Here is a 16,482-nt window from a genome sequence, read left to right on the forward strand (position 1 = left end):
GGGCAGCTTAAACAACAGACGTTTATTTTCTCACAGTTGATGTCCAAGATCAAGGTGCCAGCAGTCTGGTTTCTCCTGCGGCCTCTCTCCCTGCTGTGCAGACAGCCACCTTCTTGCTGTGTCCTCAACACGGGCTTTTCTCTGCATGCACATCCCCGCTGTTTCTTCCTGTAAGGACACCGGTCCTATTGGATTAAGGCCCACCTTTATGATGTCATGTAAACTTAATTACCTCCTTAAAGGCCCCGTCTTCAACACCCCCATCCCCTTAACTCCATACTATGTGAGCTAGGTCCTTACACTAAATCTGTGTGTGTGTGTATGTGTGTATGTGTGTGTGCACATGTGCGTGTGTCTCCTATTAGTTCTGTTTCCCTGAAGAACACAAACTAATACACAGATACTATGCAGGGAGATGAAAGCCTAAATCACACCTCTAAGGAGAAACATTAAAATTAAATCTTATTTTTACCTAATGAGAGAAAATTAAATATTAAAGAATATGATTTTTGTCAGAAAGGGTTGAGTTTCAGAGGGCCATAAAGCACTGTAATATTTAATAATTTTTGCTAAACCCCAAAGAACCAGTTTTGCCCCTTCGGGAGACAATATTGCTCCCATGGAGAATGCATGCCTTTTAGAGAGATAATCCATTGCATCCACAAAACAAGAGTAAATTGCAATTTATAAAATGAGCACTGAAAAAATAAGAGTTCTAGGAATTGAAAAATCTGAAAACAGAAATTAAAAACTCGGTGAAAGGATTGTGAGTTAAATCTCCCAGAAAGCCAAATACTAAGAAAAGATGGTAGAAAAGGAGAGAACAGATTGTAGAATTAGAGCATCAGCTCAGGAAGTTCAACATTTTAATAATAAGAGTCCCAGGGTCTGGCTGGGTAGCTCAGTTGGTTAGACTGTCATCCTGTACCCCAAGGTTGCAATTCGATCCTCAGTCAGGGCACAAACAAGAAGCAACCGAAGAATGCAGGAATAAGTGGAACAAATCGATGTTTCTCTTTCTTCTTTCCTTTCTTAAAAAAAAAAAAAAAAAAAAGAGTTCCATTCCTATGTATAGTTTTAAATTCCTGCTTACTTATATAAAGAGCATTTTTTATTAAATGTTTTCAAAAGTTTCAATGACTGTGCAAATATCCTAATTTATACTATAATTTATATAATCAACCTGTTTTTAGACATCTGAGTTGTAGCCACCTTTTCTGCATTTTTGTTGTTGTAGTTAATCCTCACCCAAGGATATTTTTCCATTGATTTTTATTTAATTAATTAATTTATTTATTTATTAAAATATATTTTTTATTGACTTCAGAGAGGAAAGGAAGAGGGAGAGATAGAAATATCAGTGATAACTATTGGTCAGCTGCCTCCACTGAGGATGGAGACCGCAACCCGGGCACGTGCGCTTGACCAGAATGGAACCCTTCAGTCTGCAGTGCAGACGCTCTATCCACTGAGCCAAACTGGCTAGGGCTCCATTGGTTTTTATTTTATTTATTTATTTATTTATTTTTTAATATATTTTATTGATTTTTTACAGAGAGGAAGGGAGAGAGATAGAGAGTTAGAAACATCGATGAGAGAGAAACATCGATCAGCTGCCTCCTGCACATCCCCCACTGGGGAAGTGCCCGCAACCCAGGTACATGCCCTTGACCGGAATCGAACCCGGGACCTTTCAGTCCACAGGCCGACGCTCTATCCACTGAGCCAAACCGGTTTCGGCTCCATTGGTTTTTAGAATGGAAGGGTTAGGGAGAGACAGAGAAACATCGAGAGAGACACGGTGATTGGCTGCCTCCTGCAGGAGCCCCAACCAGGGCCAGGGATTGAGGCTGCAACCGAGGTATGTACCCTTGATCAGAATCAAACAGAATCAAACCCAGGACCCTTCAGTCCGTGGGCCAATGATAACCACTCAGAAAAACCAGCTAGGGCTTTATCCACCTTTTCATTGTTCTAAATAGCACTGTGATAAAATCTTTGTATAAATACCTCTGGTTATTTCCTTAAATTGGATTCCTAAACATGGGATTACTGATTAAAGATTATGTATGGATTTATGGAATTTGCTTTACAATGGCTACTTGAATTCTGGTCCTGTGCTATTTAACACTAGATTGCCCAAGGAAGTCATTTTGACTGCTTTTTAATTTCAATTAGAAAAACAATTATGTATATAAGGACACAATGTCTTAGAATTTTGTGACTTTTTGTACAACATATAAATGCGTTTATTAATAATTGTAGTTACCTCCCCCTCCTTCATTTTCGGTATATATATATGTGTTATACCTATATTGCCCAAAAGCAGTCATTTTGACTGCTTGGGAAATTTTAAATAATCAAATGACTCTTCTTATTGAATTGAGTAAATTTCTTATATGACCAGTTCGGCTCTGTATTGAAATAACAGTTTTCATTTTTTTTCGATTACCGTCACATGATAACATACAAGTACATGATAAATTGTCGATACTTGATAAGTTGCAGTTGCTCAATAAGCTAAACTAGTACTTGTTATTCGAATCTTTATGCAGTGATACTTGTTCTAATAAGTTGTTTATTTCTTTTGCGCCCTAAATTCATGAAAGAAATGTCGAATAGAAGTGAGTTATTGGAAAAGCTAAGGAACATAAGTGAAGAGTGCTCCGATATTATTCTTTCACAATGCAGTCATTTTGACTGCTTTTGGGCAATATAGGTATATACTAAATTTCAGTCTTTCTACTGTTAATATAGTAGCCACTTAGCCACATGTATCTATAGTTAAATTTAAGTGCAATTTAAAAACCAGCTCTTTTGTTGCACTGACCACTAGACTTAGTCCACAATAGCCATGTGGGGCCAGTGGCTACATATTGGACAATGCAGACAGAACATCTCCATTATTTCAGAAAGTTCTAGAGGACAGCACTGTTTTAGAGAAACCATACTTTTTGTTCCTCCATATCAGTCTCTCTATTTCTTTATCAGCTTTAAATATTACCATTTCAAGCCTTATTTGACAAGCCAAAAAGGGAGTCTTCATTTAATTCATAATTGTTTCTAGTTAGAGCTGACCATTTTGTTAGCAATTGTATTTACCTGTGAATTCTCATTTGCTAGTTGTGATGTTTTTCTTGTAGCTCTAGATACCCTAGGAAAGTGGTTCTCAACCTGTGGGTTGCGACCCCTTTGGCGGTCGAACGACCCTTTCACAGGGGTCGCCTAAGACCATCCTGCATATCAGATATTTACATTACGATTCATAACAGTAGCAACATTACAGTTATGAAGTAGCAATGAAAATAATTGTATGGTTGGGTCACAACATGAGGAACTACATTTAAAGGGCCAGAAGGTTGAGAACCACTGTGCTAGGAGCTGTGTGTCATGGTCTCACCTCCGTGGCCATGCCCCACACTGGAGCATATGACACCTCTACTGGAAAAATGTGGAAATATCCTTTCCAAATGACGGTGACATTTGTCCCACTGTGGTTTTCTGTAGTCTTCCTTCCTCTTTTTCATTCCTCTGGGGTTCTGGGGGTTTCTGTTTGGTCTCCTAGCTATTTACTTGTTGTAGTGGCTGGGGCCACTTCCCTACATCTTAGTATGTGCCCGTGCTAACCTGCCTCTTCCCCCCCGCCCCGTCCCCTCCAGCCTGTACTCCTGCCAGTGACCCCACAGTACCCTGTGCCTAGTACCTTTTGAACACTGTTTAATGAAATACTACACATTTGAGAAGGGCAGAAAGAGAAAGTAAAAAAAAGAAAGCTAATTTTATTTTTAATGGAACTTTTGGTTTCAGCAGAACCTAGTGAAGTTTAAATATTTGCTCCCCAACATGGTTCTGCAAGGTATTCATGATTTATTTCACAATTTTCCCTTCCTTGGTTGACAACTGTGAAATAGGGAATCAAGTGCTATCAAATGTGACTGTGAATAATGTGTGAGGCAAGCAAGTATCCATGTTGCAGTCCCTTCTCTTGCTCTGCCTTAATCCTGAGCAATAATAAAAACAATTGCACAGAAACATTTAGGGATGTGGGAGGTGCCAAGGGATGCTTTATTTACCCTCAAGAAAGGGTCCTTGATTGGTGCTCCCCTATGTGCCTCGGGTGGGGGCCTTGCAGAAACCTTCAGAGCCCATGGCCTTACAATGTTGCCCAAATTTAGTTGAGAGCAAACTACCTTCAGTAGCCAAAGTAGGTTGAATGCTGGATAAAATATCCCTTGCTTTATCCTCAGTGAGGCCAACACTGGTATTATGAGCTAAAGTTGACCTAGAAAACACATTTGTGAGCATTTCCCTTCCTCTTCAATGACAATAAAAATGGACATGTGTAACTAATTAAGATGGGAGTTGAGGCCAATGGGCATATTGGGCATCTAGTGCCACCTTGTGGTGACACATCCAAATCCTGGGCCCTTTCAAGGACGCCAAGATTTTAAAAAGGACAGCCCTCTTGGAGAGGAGTTTGGATTTAATGACCATCATGGGAGAGGTCATTTTCTTGGAGAACACCAACTAACAGAAATCACTAGCACTTGCTTAGCACTTTGTAGTAAATAAAGCACTCCCCCGCGATTTACTGTTGGCAGCAGCCCTGTGCTGTAGGTAGTAGGATCTCAGCCTCAGATGTGGAGACTGAGGCTCAGAGAAGTTGGAGACCTGAATTAGGCAAGTCCTAACCATACTCCCAATTCTATCACTTATTAACATTATTGTACTATATCACACAGTACATATAAAAAACTCACAAGGAATGAATAACACTATATAGTATAGGGTATATACTGCGTGGTATAATACATAGCCTAGACCAGTGGTTGGCAAACTGCGGCTCGTGAGCCACATGCGGCTCTTTGGCCCCTTGAGTGTGGCTCTTCCACAAAATACCGACTTCTGTGCACGGACCACGAAGTTTCAATCGCACTGTACATGTGCGCCCGCCCGTGGTATTTTGTGGAAGAGCCACACTCAAGGGGCCAAAGAGCCACATGTGGCTTGCGAGCCGCAGTTTGCCGACCACTGGCCTAGACTATATAGAGTATATACTACATGATATATATGGTACTAGAGTACTTATGCTATTTTCTTTTTTGTTTTGTTTGTTTTTAATCCTCACCTGGGGATATTTTTCCATTGATTTTTAGGGAGAGTGAGAGAGGGAAAGCGAGAGAAACATCGATGTGAGAGAAACACATCAATTGGTTGCCTCCTGCACGAGCCCTGACCAGGGCCTAGGCCGGGGAAGAGCCTACAACCAAGGGGCATGCCCTTGACCAGAATCAAACCCGGGACTCTTCAGTCTGCAGGCCGACGCTCTATCCACTGAGCCAACCCAGCTAGGGCTATGCTATTTCCTATAGTACTGCTGAGCAGCACTCACTTCCTTCCTGGGGCTGTTTTCTGTCTGTGAAGACTTTCACTCTGTAAGGCCCATGAGCATCTATCCTATAGGTCCATCTTCTTTACAAGTTGATTTCAAAGAAAAAAACACTGCAAAGGACAGACTCTGTACTATGATCAGTTTTGCTCTCACCTAGTGTAGCCATCTTCCAGCCTGCAAAAGAAGGGGAGAGAATATATAAAGCAACAGGCCAGCAGAGAAGATAGGAGTTCCTCTTGCTTCCCCGCTCCTAGGCCCCTCCTAGAAAGTCAAGGACAGGTGGCAGTTAGGATGTCCAGCAAGCTTCCTGCCTGAGACCCACTGCCAGGAGGACTTACTCCAATTGTGCAGAAAGCTATGACTATTACCCAGCCCCTCCCACTCAGACCCCTCCTCTTCAGATGCGGTTGGGGTTTAAGGCCCTGGATTGCTGCATGTATAGTCCAGTCAATATGCTCAAGACAAATGCTCTCATAAACAGATTCCTCCAAAGAGTGAAACACAAGGGCTAACTAAAGGATCACCTTTGGTTAGCAGGCCAAAAGAACTTGGGTTATTTTCATACAGTAAAAGTCATTATATGAGAATGTTTGGGAACAGGTCAGCAGACCAATTTCAGGATTTTCCCCTATTCTACCAAATACTAGCTATGTGATTTTGGCCATGTCAGTCATTTACTTCCTAACCACTATGTCCTCATTTCCCACAGGGAGGTGGGACAGATCATCCACCCTATTTCTGGAGAAACTGCGTTGGGCAGATGAGGGGAGGAGAAGGGCCAAGGTGGTGGCCTTCCCTTCTCTCCCTTGGGGTAGTGTGGCAAAGACTGGCCCAATTATAGAGGTCTTAAGACCTGGCCAGATAGCTCCAGTTGGTCAGTGTTGTCCTGATACCCCAAGGTTGTGAGTTTGATTCCTGGTCAGGGCACATACAAGAATCAACCAATGAATGCATAATTAAGTGGAACATCAAATTGATGTCTCTCTCTCTCTCAAATCAATAAATTAAATTTTTAAAAATTAGGCCGGGAGCCACAGTGGGTTCTTGAGACACAGCAAAGTAGCATTTGTGGAACACTGGTCTTGAAGAGACACATGAGTGAACTGAAGCGGAGAAAAATGAGCAAATATGAGACACTAGAAAAAGAGAAGAACAAACCTTCAGGCTAAAAATACACATGGATGTGTTATTTTGCTCTGTTTGGCCTAATTTGTTCTATGGGGTTGTCGGACACACTGTGCGTGTCAGACTCATGTGAGTAACATAAGAATAATAAAGATCTCTAAGTGCAAGAGGGCCCTTAAGCTTTCCTACAGGGACTTTTACAATCAGACAACATGGCTCAATTACACCATAAGACTTCCTTTACTTTTTAGGCCTTGCAATTTTATTTGCTTTTGCATTTCTATAATACACACACACACACACACACGCTTTTTTTGTGTTTTTTTTACATGCTACTTTTTAATATAAAAGTTATGTATACTCATTGAAGAAGTTAAGATATAAAAATATAGAAAATACAAAGAATGACATGAAACATTCCTCTTCAAGGGGAGGCATAAAACTCAACCTTGTGAAAGAAACGTCAGGACCTGTGCCCTGGGCCCAGGGTCACAGGAGTTGGGCTCTTTGGAGACTTGCGGAATTTGCTCTGAAGGAAAACTCTTGGCACACACAGACCTTCTTTTTTGTTCACCGTCTCACGAAACACATACTTGTTCACCACTTCTTCATAACCCGAGTCCGTAAAGAGCTGAGCCAGGAATTCTGTAAGACAGCAGATCAACAATGCTCGGTGCTGGTGTCACTACCTGTGCCTTGCGGTGGGGTAAGGACTCCCTAAGGGCTGTAGGGCTGAGACAGGTTTTTAAAAATGTAATGAAAACATCAACATGAAAATGTAAGGTTTTGTTTTGGGAAGTAACACATTCCTACTTTTCTTCATCTTACACCCAAATAGAACCCCCCCCTCCAATAAAAATGTAATCAGGGAAAAAAGTTTAAGGACAACCTGGACTATGCCCACCTTGCCCTATTATGAGTCCCCAAATGCAAAAGTCTGAGTAAAAAGCAGCAAAATTCCAAACTGGCTGTATTAATACAAAGTGTGCATGTGTTCAATTTGTTTAGATCAAGTACCTCATCGATCCTAATATGAAAGAGGAAAATCTGTGACCAGTGTGGGGGAAAAAAATTACCTGGTGGTGACATACCCCACAGAAAAGAAAATTTAACCCAAATAACATGTCACTACATGTTAAATGAAACAAATAACATTACAACAAATTTTTAATTTTCAACTGACATTTTCTATGATTCTGGAGTTTGAATGGTAATCATTCATTTTTTGTTTGGAATCCAAAAGAATATTTTATTTCAAGAAATACAAATGTTTGTAAAAAACAGAGCTTAAGAAGGTAATTTATCTTATGGTCCATTATTAAATAGGTTTAAAACTCATGTTCAAAATGCCCAAAAGACTAAAATAACATTAAGTGTTTGGATGTTTTTAATTTAAACATGACTTTTTAAGGAGCCCTCTATAGCAAAATTGTGCATTTAAATACAGATCTAATCACTTTTATAGAAAAATGTTTTTTTGTGACCTGGGAGAGCAATCACAAGGCAATATACTGTCCTATTTCCTTTATTTTTGACTGAACAACATGAAGAAGGCCCTGAGTTGGCCCCCCCTTTCCAGCACAGTTCTGGTAAGGGTATCCACGTGGCACGCCAGCCTGTCCGTTAACCCAGGTCAACTAGACACCATCACCAGAGGAGGCTTGTGAGCTCACCCCAGCCACGGGCTGTGTCTATGTCATCCTAGGTTCTAGGTAAGGGGCACGTGTCAGAGAGCTTGGCATGTGTGCTAAGTACAGCCATCCCCATCCCAACCAGTAACACAGTGATAACGCAATCAAGTAAACACAAATGAAGACAAGAGTCCAGTAATCTTACCGTCAGTAAAAAAATACGATCTGGTTCCATCTTGTCTAACATAAAAGTTTTCTCCAAGTTTGCTTCCAGCTTTAAACCTAAGCATGGCGTGATCATATAGTCCATAGTCACGAAACAGGACACTTTTGCCTGGTTTCAATACCTACAAAGCAAAAGCAGGCTGCATATAATGTTGGGGAACCCAGTCAAATAAAGCTTTATAGAGATGGATTCAAGCTAAAATAAAACCTGATTAATTTAGACTAAATTAACTTACATTTATGATAATTAGGAAAGGGGTGAGACTGAAATCCCCATAATATGGAGGGAAAAGGGCCTGCTAATGTAAGGTGCAGCCAGGCCTGGCAGTATGCCCACTGAGGGACACTTCCTGAGCACTTACAAAAGCATTCGGGAAGGTCCAGTGCCACATGATTAAAATGTTAAAGATATTAAACGAAATAGTCGTATCCTCATGAAGGCATGTTCTTCCAACGTTTTATTAGCCATTTCCTAGCACAGTAGTCAGCAGACTGTGGCTCGCGAGCCACATGTGGCTCTTTGGCCCCTTGAGTGTGGCTCTTCCACAAAACACCACATGCGGGCGCGCACATACAATGCGATTGAAACTTCGTGGCCCATGCGCAGGGGTCGGTATTTGTGGAAGAGCCACACTCAAGGGGCCAAAGGGCCGCATGTGGCTCGCGAGCCGCAGTTTGCCGACCACTGTCCTAGCACATGACCCTGTAGTCAAACTATCTCTTTTAAAAAAGTATGTCCTTTTGGCTTTTACTGATTCTGGCTGGCTTTCCTCATTCTGAGTCTCAGCTCTGGTTTCACTGTGCTACAACTATGGACGGCTTCCCCACCTGCTAACACCTGACATATGCCCAGCCCCGTACAGCTTGCCCGACATTGTCTCATTGGATCTTCACCCAATTCTGAGAGGAAGGAAGCAGTGTGATTATTATCCTCACATGAGATGAGGAAACTGACATCAGAAGAGGTAAGTGATTTACGATCACACATCAGCTACTAAGTGGGGGAGTCAGGACTCACACTTGGGTCAAAAGGCATGTTAGTACTTAGATGTGTGTGTGTGCGTGTGCGTGTGCGTGTGCGTGTGTGTGTGTGTGTGTGTGTGTGTGTGTAGGGGTGTGGGGGGTGGGTCATTCCAATGCCATTGACACTACTGACAAGAAAAGAGGGGCTACGAGGGGAGGAGTATTCTTCCCACGCTGTGCTGCACTTCTCAATGTGCAGGGTGGATCAGGCAAGTGCAGGAGTGTAGGGAAGGGGTTCAATGTCTGGCCCAAGTGGGAACCCTCACTAAAGCCTTTCAGAGACAGGCATCACAGGGTGGATGTCTCAAAAATTGGAAGGTAAGATCAGCAGGGAGTGGGTATAACTGCTCCTATCTTACAAAGCAAGTAACCATATGCTTTCAGGATGAAGAGAAAGTGGTACACACTGTAACACTTTCATGTGAAAATTCTTTCAAACTGCGTTAATATTACCAAATTAGAGAGGACTTCAAAGGGGGCATTGATTTTATTAACTCCCACTCTGATCCATGAAATCAACAAGGTAATTAAGACATGACATATACTACCTATTATAATAGATATTTGACATAGTTTGATGTTTTTCTTCTTTCTGAATAGAATATAAAGTATTGTCCATAATACTTTCAAGTGTGCTAGCAGATTCTCTCATTTAGTAATTTCTTATCAATACTAGCATGCATTTTAACTATTGTCAGTAAAGAGGCTCTTGGATAAAAACATTCTTACCTTGGTCAAAAATGCTAAGTTTTAAAATGTGAATAATTGAGAGGGAAAATTTCTGAAAAAATTAGCTCATATGAGAAAGACTTATTCTCCATTTCAGAAGAAAGGAATGCTATACGGGACCGTGGAAAAAGCACTCACTCAGGAATTTGAAAATCTTGATTCATATCATAATTCTTCCATTAACTAGTTGAATGACCTTGAGCAAGTAATTTCATGCCTCTGTATATGTTTTCTCGTCTGTAAAATAATAATTATGATACTCATACCTCCTTTAGTCACGGCACTGTATAGTTAAACCCGGCATTTCCCAATGTTAGGTTCTTTTACTCCCCCAATAACTCCGAGAAGTGGGTAGGTTAGGTCTATTATATCCACTTTACAGTAACTTAGGCTCAGAGTAAAATGATTTGCCTGAGTTTTTAAGAAAAGTTGGTGGCACAGGTAGAACAAAATCCAAATCTTCCAATGACAAATGTGGTCTACTTTTACTTCACCATTATATTCCAAAAATAAGGTAATTCAACTAAAAGGTTTTCTTTCAGTTTAAAATTATGTGGTTTTTAAAATTTCTCCAGGGTTAACATCTTGGAGTAATTATATCTACTCTACAATAGCTTTTGTAATTCTTTTAATATATATTTTTTTAAATTTTATTTTAATATATTCTTAATTAGATGACTATATTATCAGAAAGTAGTAAGTTTTGTTTCTTTCTCATCCTCAAATCTTGTCTTGTCTTTTTGTGGTGACTAGGACCTCTGCATAATGATGCGAAGTATTGGTAGTGGGCACCCTCAGCCCCATAAAGTTCCTGATATTCCATATTCTGCCCTAACTGCTACCTAACACCTGAAGCCTTCATCAGTGAAATCACCAGTATCTACAACCTCCTCTGAATGTTCTCTTCATTCTTGTGCTCACAGAAACCTCAGTCCCGATGACACTTTTCCCTGCAACTTCTCAAGTCATGGCTGTGTTTTCTCCCACTACTCTGTACCACTGGGCTGGGAGACCTAGCTGGTTTCCTCCCTTGCTCCTCATTGCTATTTTCTGTGCATTCTCCTTCCTCCTCCCTGAAACCCCCAGCTCTGAATCTCTTGTCATCAGATTGTATCACCCATATCCCTTACTGATACCAATGTCTATTAGTTCCATGGCCATATCCCTTCATTTCATGACAAATATATCTTTGGTTTTACTCTCTTATTCTCAATACTATTCCATTCTTAATTCTGGTCAATTCAACACACATGTGCATTATCCTTCCAAATATGCTGGCTTCTTAACGATTTGAGCTTCTCTTTCAAAGATCGTGTCCTCCACCCTGCTTAACCCCCTCACTCCCATGATAATGTCCTAACGTTCTGTCAGCATTAAAGTGTATAACCTCCCCATATTCTCAAAGTCATCCAGGTCAATCGATGACCATCCCCACCATCTTAGTTCTCTCTCTAGTTCCCCATCTTTAATAATCCTTCACCTTCATCCGGACCTTCAAATCAGGTGGTCCTACTATCTCTTCCCTAATGTCCTCTCCTCCCTATTTACCGGAGCTTAAGTTCCATGCCCATTTATTGGTATGTGCTGGGTTCTCATCTGCTCAGATACCAGGAACGGGAAAAGGAAAGGTTGAGGAGGAAAAAACAAACAAACAAAAAACACCTTACAAAACCTCAGAGGGCTAAAACCAAGGTGGCAATATCTGAATATTTTTTTAAAATATTGTTTTAAGTGCAAATAATTATTCCCTAACATGTTTCAAGTGTCTTAAAATTTCTACCTCACTATTCTTTTAAAACAACTAAAATCAGGGTAAAATTTTAATGTATAACTAGCTCTAAATACACAAATGCTGTCATACCTAGCATCCACCTTTCAACTTGCTGAATGCTCTCCTCTCCCTTTGTAGAGCAGATCGACGGAAGCCCAGGACTCACTGAATAGGTGAAGCTTACAGGCTTTAGAACATGCGCACTTGTACTTTAGTGTCCCCAGGTGAGCTGGCTGCAGAATTATTACTGGTCACTTGTGTTTGTTCCCAAACTTGTTTGTGCTGATTGTACTTATATTTATAATTATATTAGAGGCCTGGCGCACAATATTCATGCACAGGTAGGGTCCCTAGGCCTGGCTTGCAATCAGGGCCCATCTTCCCTGGCTGCCAGCAGCTGGCCTTGCCCCTCACCCTCTGTGTGTAGGGCAACTGGTGGGGCAATTGGGGCCCCGGCGCCGCCCGCGTTCGTTCACAGCCACTCACCTCTGTCTCCCCGTTCCCCATCGGGCGATCCGGGCCTGTAGGCTGGGGGCAGCTCCTGCATTGAGCATCTGCCCCCTGGTGGTCAGTATGCATCATAGCTGTCTGGTCAATTTGCATATTATACTTTTATATATATAGATATGAGTATATAAACAATCTATATATATAAAAGCCTAAGCAGCCTTCCAACTGTCAGACCGGTAGCTATGATGTGCAGTGACCATCAGGGGGCAGATGCTTTGACCAGTAGCTATGACATGCACTGACCACCAGGGGGCGGACGCTCAATGCAGGAGCTGCCGAACTGCGGTGACTTAGCAGCTGCAGTTCTCCAGTGACGCACCTGAAACCAGAGAGGAGGGAGCCCAATTCCAAGGCGCATCACCCGAGAACTGCCCTCTTGCAATCCGGGACCCCTCGGGGGATGTCAGAGAGCCAGTTTCGGCCCAATCCCCACAGGCCAGGTTGAGGGACTTCACCGGTGCATGAGTCCATGCACCGGGGCTCTACTGTAATATAAATGTAAATAGAAAACATTTTTATTTTCTATGAAAAGTACATTGAATACTTTGGCAAGATTTGATAAAGAAGTACTGAACAAATTGCTATTTGATTAGGTGTGTGAGAGTCAACTGTGAAAATCTGGGTAAGAATGTAAGAGACTCTGTTTCAGATTCCTTTCCAATTGCCTTTAAGTTCTTGATCCATTTTTAAAGAAACCAAACTCTATTTTATGTGTGGCTCATATAAGAAAGACGATAAATGGTCCCAAACTCAAAGAAAAGGCCTTGGCTCTACATCTAAAGAGTGACAAATGAATATTAATATATTTTAAGTTACAATAACATGTTTAACCCTTTTCGGTCCACAACCAGGCACTAGGAGCAGGTCCAACGTTGAGGCTGAGACACTGCAAACTGGTTCAACATTCAATCCCGTCAATTAATTTGGACCAGACTGTTTGAATTCCAAAAATAAAATTGGACCGCAAAGGGTTAAAGTAAGAATTTACCATTTTTGATTTTGTTGATTTTTTAAATTAATCAACATTATTACCAATTGCCTGTATAGATAAGAGAGCCTTGTTTACAAAGTAGCCTCACACACAATCTCACCTGCACCTCATGAAAACTCTGTGAGTGAGACACCCTGTTTTACAGACAAGGAAACTGAGGCCTAGGGAAGGGAGCTGAGATGGTTTACCTTCCGCCGTATGACTTACACGTGAAGCTTTACTTCCTGAGTACTGCGGCCTCCTGGTGGTCATAGGACTTTGGGTTCTCCCCATATGAGTAGCAATGATGGCAGTAACAACAATGGCCGACTTTTAAAGAACACTTAATATGTTCTAGACATCATGCTAAGCACTTTAGGCATATTTCATATATTCTCACCCAATCCCAATACCTAGGAAGTATTATCTCAACATTTCTACAGGTAATAAAATTGAGGCTCAGAGAAATAAAGGAACTTACCTAAATAGGGAAGCCATATTTTGACTCTAGACACTGACTCCTGACTGTGTGCTCCTGATCAATGAACCACACTTCCTCTCACTTTACAGCAGGACTCCCTAGATCCCAGGTAAAAATCATCCTGCTCCAAGGCTGGCCAAGCTCTGAAGAGCAGTGATGGCCACCAGACAAATCGAAGTTTAGGGTGGATTTTTTTTACGCAGAATCCCTTTCCACACACAGCCTACCTAATGAGAATGGGGCTCTTCAATCTAGACAGTACATGAGCCTCAGAGAGAAGGTAAGCAAGAAGACTGGGATGTCCAACTCCTCAAGTGCAGACTCCAAACCACTAACCTTGTAAATGTTTTGTAAGACAAGGTGCATCTTATCAGGGTGAACAGCAGAGAGCACAAATATCAACAGGACAACATCCACAGACTCGGGGGGCACATGTTCCATAAGGTCATCTTTAGTTAGATCGCACTGGAATACCTTGCATCTTTCTGTATCATATAAAGGATTTTGCTAAAGAGAGGAAAAATACAAAAGAATTTTAATGCCATATCCATGTTGATACATATAGAAAAATACAGCCTCAAAAGGAGATCCTGTTTCCACTTGTATACTACTGCACAGAGATCACTGATCATTTTGTTATAGGTAAAATGAGTAATGAACCATTTGCACATTAAAGAATGGAATATGCAATATGAGGGGCAAGATTTCCTTTTAACAAATCATTTTTAATTGAGGACAGAATACAGTCTATCACATATTCCAAATACCTCCAGAGGGATAATAATCCAAAACTGGTCTCTGCTTCCTTAATCCTCCTTTGAATGAATCATCAACTACAAAACTAAACTTACAAGAAGTCTTTCCAGCTCCCACAGTTCTCCTGGGTATATTAAACCTTGATGCTGCAAGATAAATAAACCTAAATTCTTTTATTATAAGTGTGTTCCTGGTGCACTTTGGTTGGTGGGTTTAACGCTTTTATAAGCACATTATAAAGAAAAATATAAAACTTTGCTTTAATGTAAATAAGGGCCTGAATAAATAGAAAGACATAGAAAGTTACTGAATGGGAAGATTCAATATTGAAAAGATGCCAACTCTACCTATCATTCCACTTACAAATCCAGTGCAATCTCTACTGAATCCTAGTAAGTTTCTAGAAACTTGACAAGGTAAATTTGATTAATCTGGAAGTGAAAATCTTTAGGAATAGCCAAGTCAACTTTTTAAAATGAAGAATAATGAGGGAGAAGTGTAGTACTAACATAATGTGGTTTGAGAATGGGAACAAATAGAGACTGGGAAAGAGGAATAAGTTAAACAATGATACAAAGAAACATTTTGGAATGTGGGACCTCATTACAGAAAATGGCTCATTTTCCAAAAGCTCAATGTCAGTGTGGAAAAGGGTCAATGGGAAGGGCAGGAATATTTTAGGCTAAGGAGACTTAAGGTACATAATGAAATATAAGATGTAGTCCTTGATGAAATATAGCTATAAAAAACACCTGGGACTATCTAGGGAAATCTGAATCTGGGTTGGGTATTAATGACATTAGGGGATTAGAGTTATTTTTGTTATATGTGTGTTTTGTGGTCATATAGAGAAAATCTTTATTGAAGATGTATGCAAACATGTTTAACAGTGAAGTATCTGTAATTTAAAACAGTTCACACACACAAAAAGTCTATAAAACAAATTCAACAAAATGCTGGCAATCATTAAATTTGGTATAAGCAGTCTGACTCATGTTGCTCAGTGGTTGAGTGTCGACCTGAACCAAGAGGTCCCCAGTTTGATTCTTGGTCAGGGCACAGGGCCAGCTTGTGGGCTTCATCCCCAGTAGGAGGCAGCTGATTGATGTTTCTCTCTCATCAATGTTTCTCTCTATTCCTCTCCCTTTCTCTTTCTCTAAAGTCAATAAAAAGATATTTTTTAAAATTTTGATATAAGTATATAGGTGTCGTTATGGTATTTCTTTCTACTTTTCTGAATAAAGCTATCTTTCTATAAGTATTATATATGTATGTAAATGGAAAACTACATTTTTTATTATCATAGCTGTTCAAAGTACAGGGAGAGAACAGAAATTGGGCAAATGGGTATATAAAGGGCAGGTTAAACAAATCTAAAAAACCAGAAACATAAGAGAATACATGGACGGTGCACCAACCTGGACATATTCAACTGCTCTTGGAGAAAAATCACAGGCATAAGCAAAGATATTCAGATCTTCTAAAAGTGGGAATAAACAGTTCCCAACCCCACAGCCAGCTTCAAGTACAGTCAATTTTTGATCTTCAAACTGAGGAAAGAGAACCCAAAGTTAGAGTACATAATGAAGAAATAAACCAAACTAAAAGGCCCAGAACATGTAAGACAAGGTCTCTGCCCTCAGAGGCAATACATAACTGATAACCCAAAGCTAATACTGACACCTCAATTTGTCGTCCAACATTGGGTAGTTTGGTGTGGAGAAAACACAGCATTAACAGCTCAATCCAGACTTTTCCCCTCACGTCTGTTTTCTATCGGTGGACAAATCAGTTAAACAGCTTTGTCCCTAATGTCATCAGTAAGTGGGGTTAACACTAATGCCTGCTTTACTCTGCTATTACAAGGCT

General features: G+C 40.7%; 1 protein-coding gene across 4 annotated transcripts in view; it reads right to left on the reverse strand.

The window, feature by feature from the left end:
• Positions 1 to 16,482, reverse strand: part of METTL6 (methyltransferase 6, tRNA N3-cytidine) — a 19,384-nt gene continuing 2,902 nt past the window's right edge. For 2 of the 4 annotated variants that reach the window (XM_081105998.1, XM_081105997.1), the window contains exons 3-6: positions 16,032 to 16,163; positions 14,194 to 14,364; positions 8,354 to 8,495; positions 5,120 to 7,162 (exon numbers count right to left, since the gene is read on the reverse strand). In XM_081105998.1, the coding sequence (XP_080962124.1) occupies positions 6,981 to 7,162; positions 8,354 to 8,495; positions 14,194 to 14,364; positions 16,032 to 16,163 (627 nt within the window). In that variant the 3' untranslated portion in view covers positions 5,120 to 6,980. Of the gene's footprint in view, positions 186 to 5,119; positions 7,163 to 8,353; positions 8,496 to 14,193; positions 14,365 to 16,031; positions 16,164 to 16,482 lie in introns of those variants that run through there. The other 2 variants (XM_081106000.1, XM_081105999.1) reach the window with 2 other exon arrangements.

The sequence above is a fragment of the Myotis nattereri genome (assembly GCF_964212035.1).
Source record: "Myotis nattereri genome assembly, chromosome: 14".
In the NCBI taxonomy this organism is placed as follows: domain Eukaryota; kingdom Metazoa; phylum Chordata; class Mammalia; order Chiroptera; family Vespertilionidae; genus Myotis; species Myotis nattereri.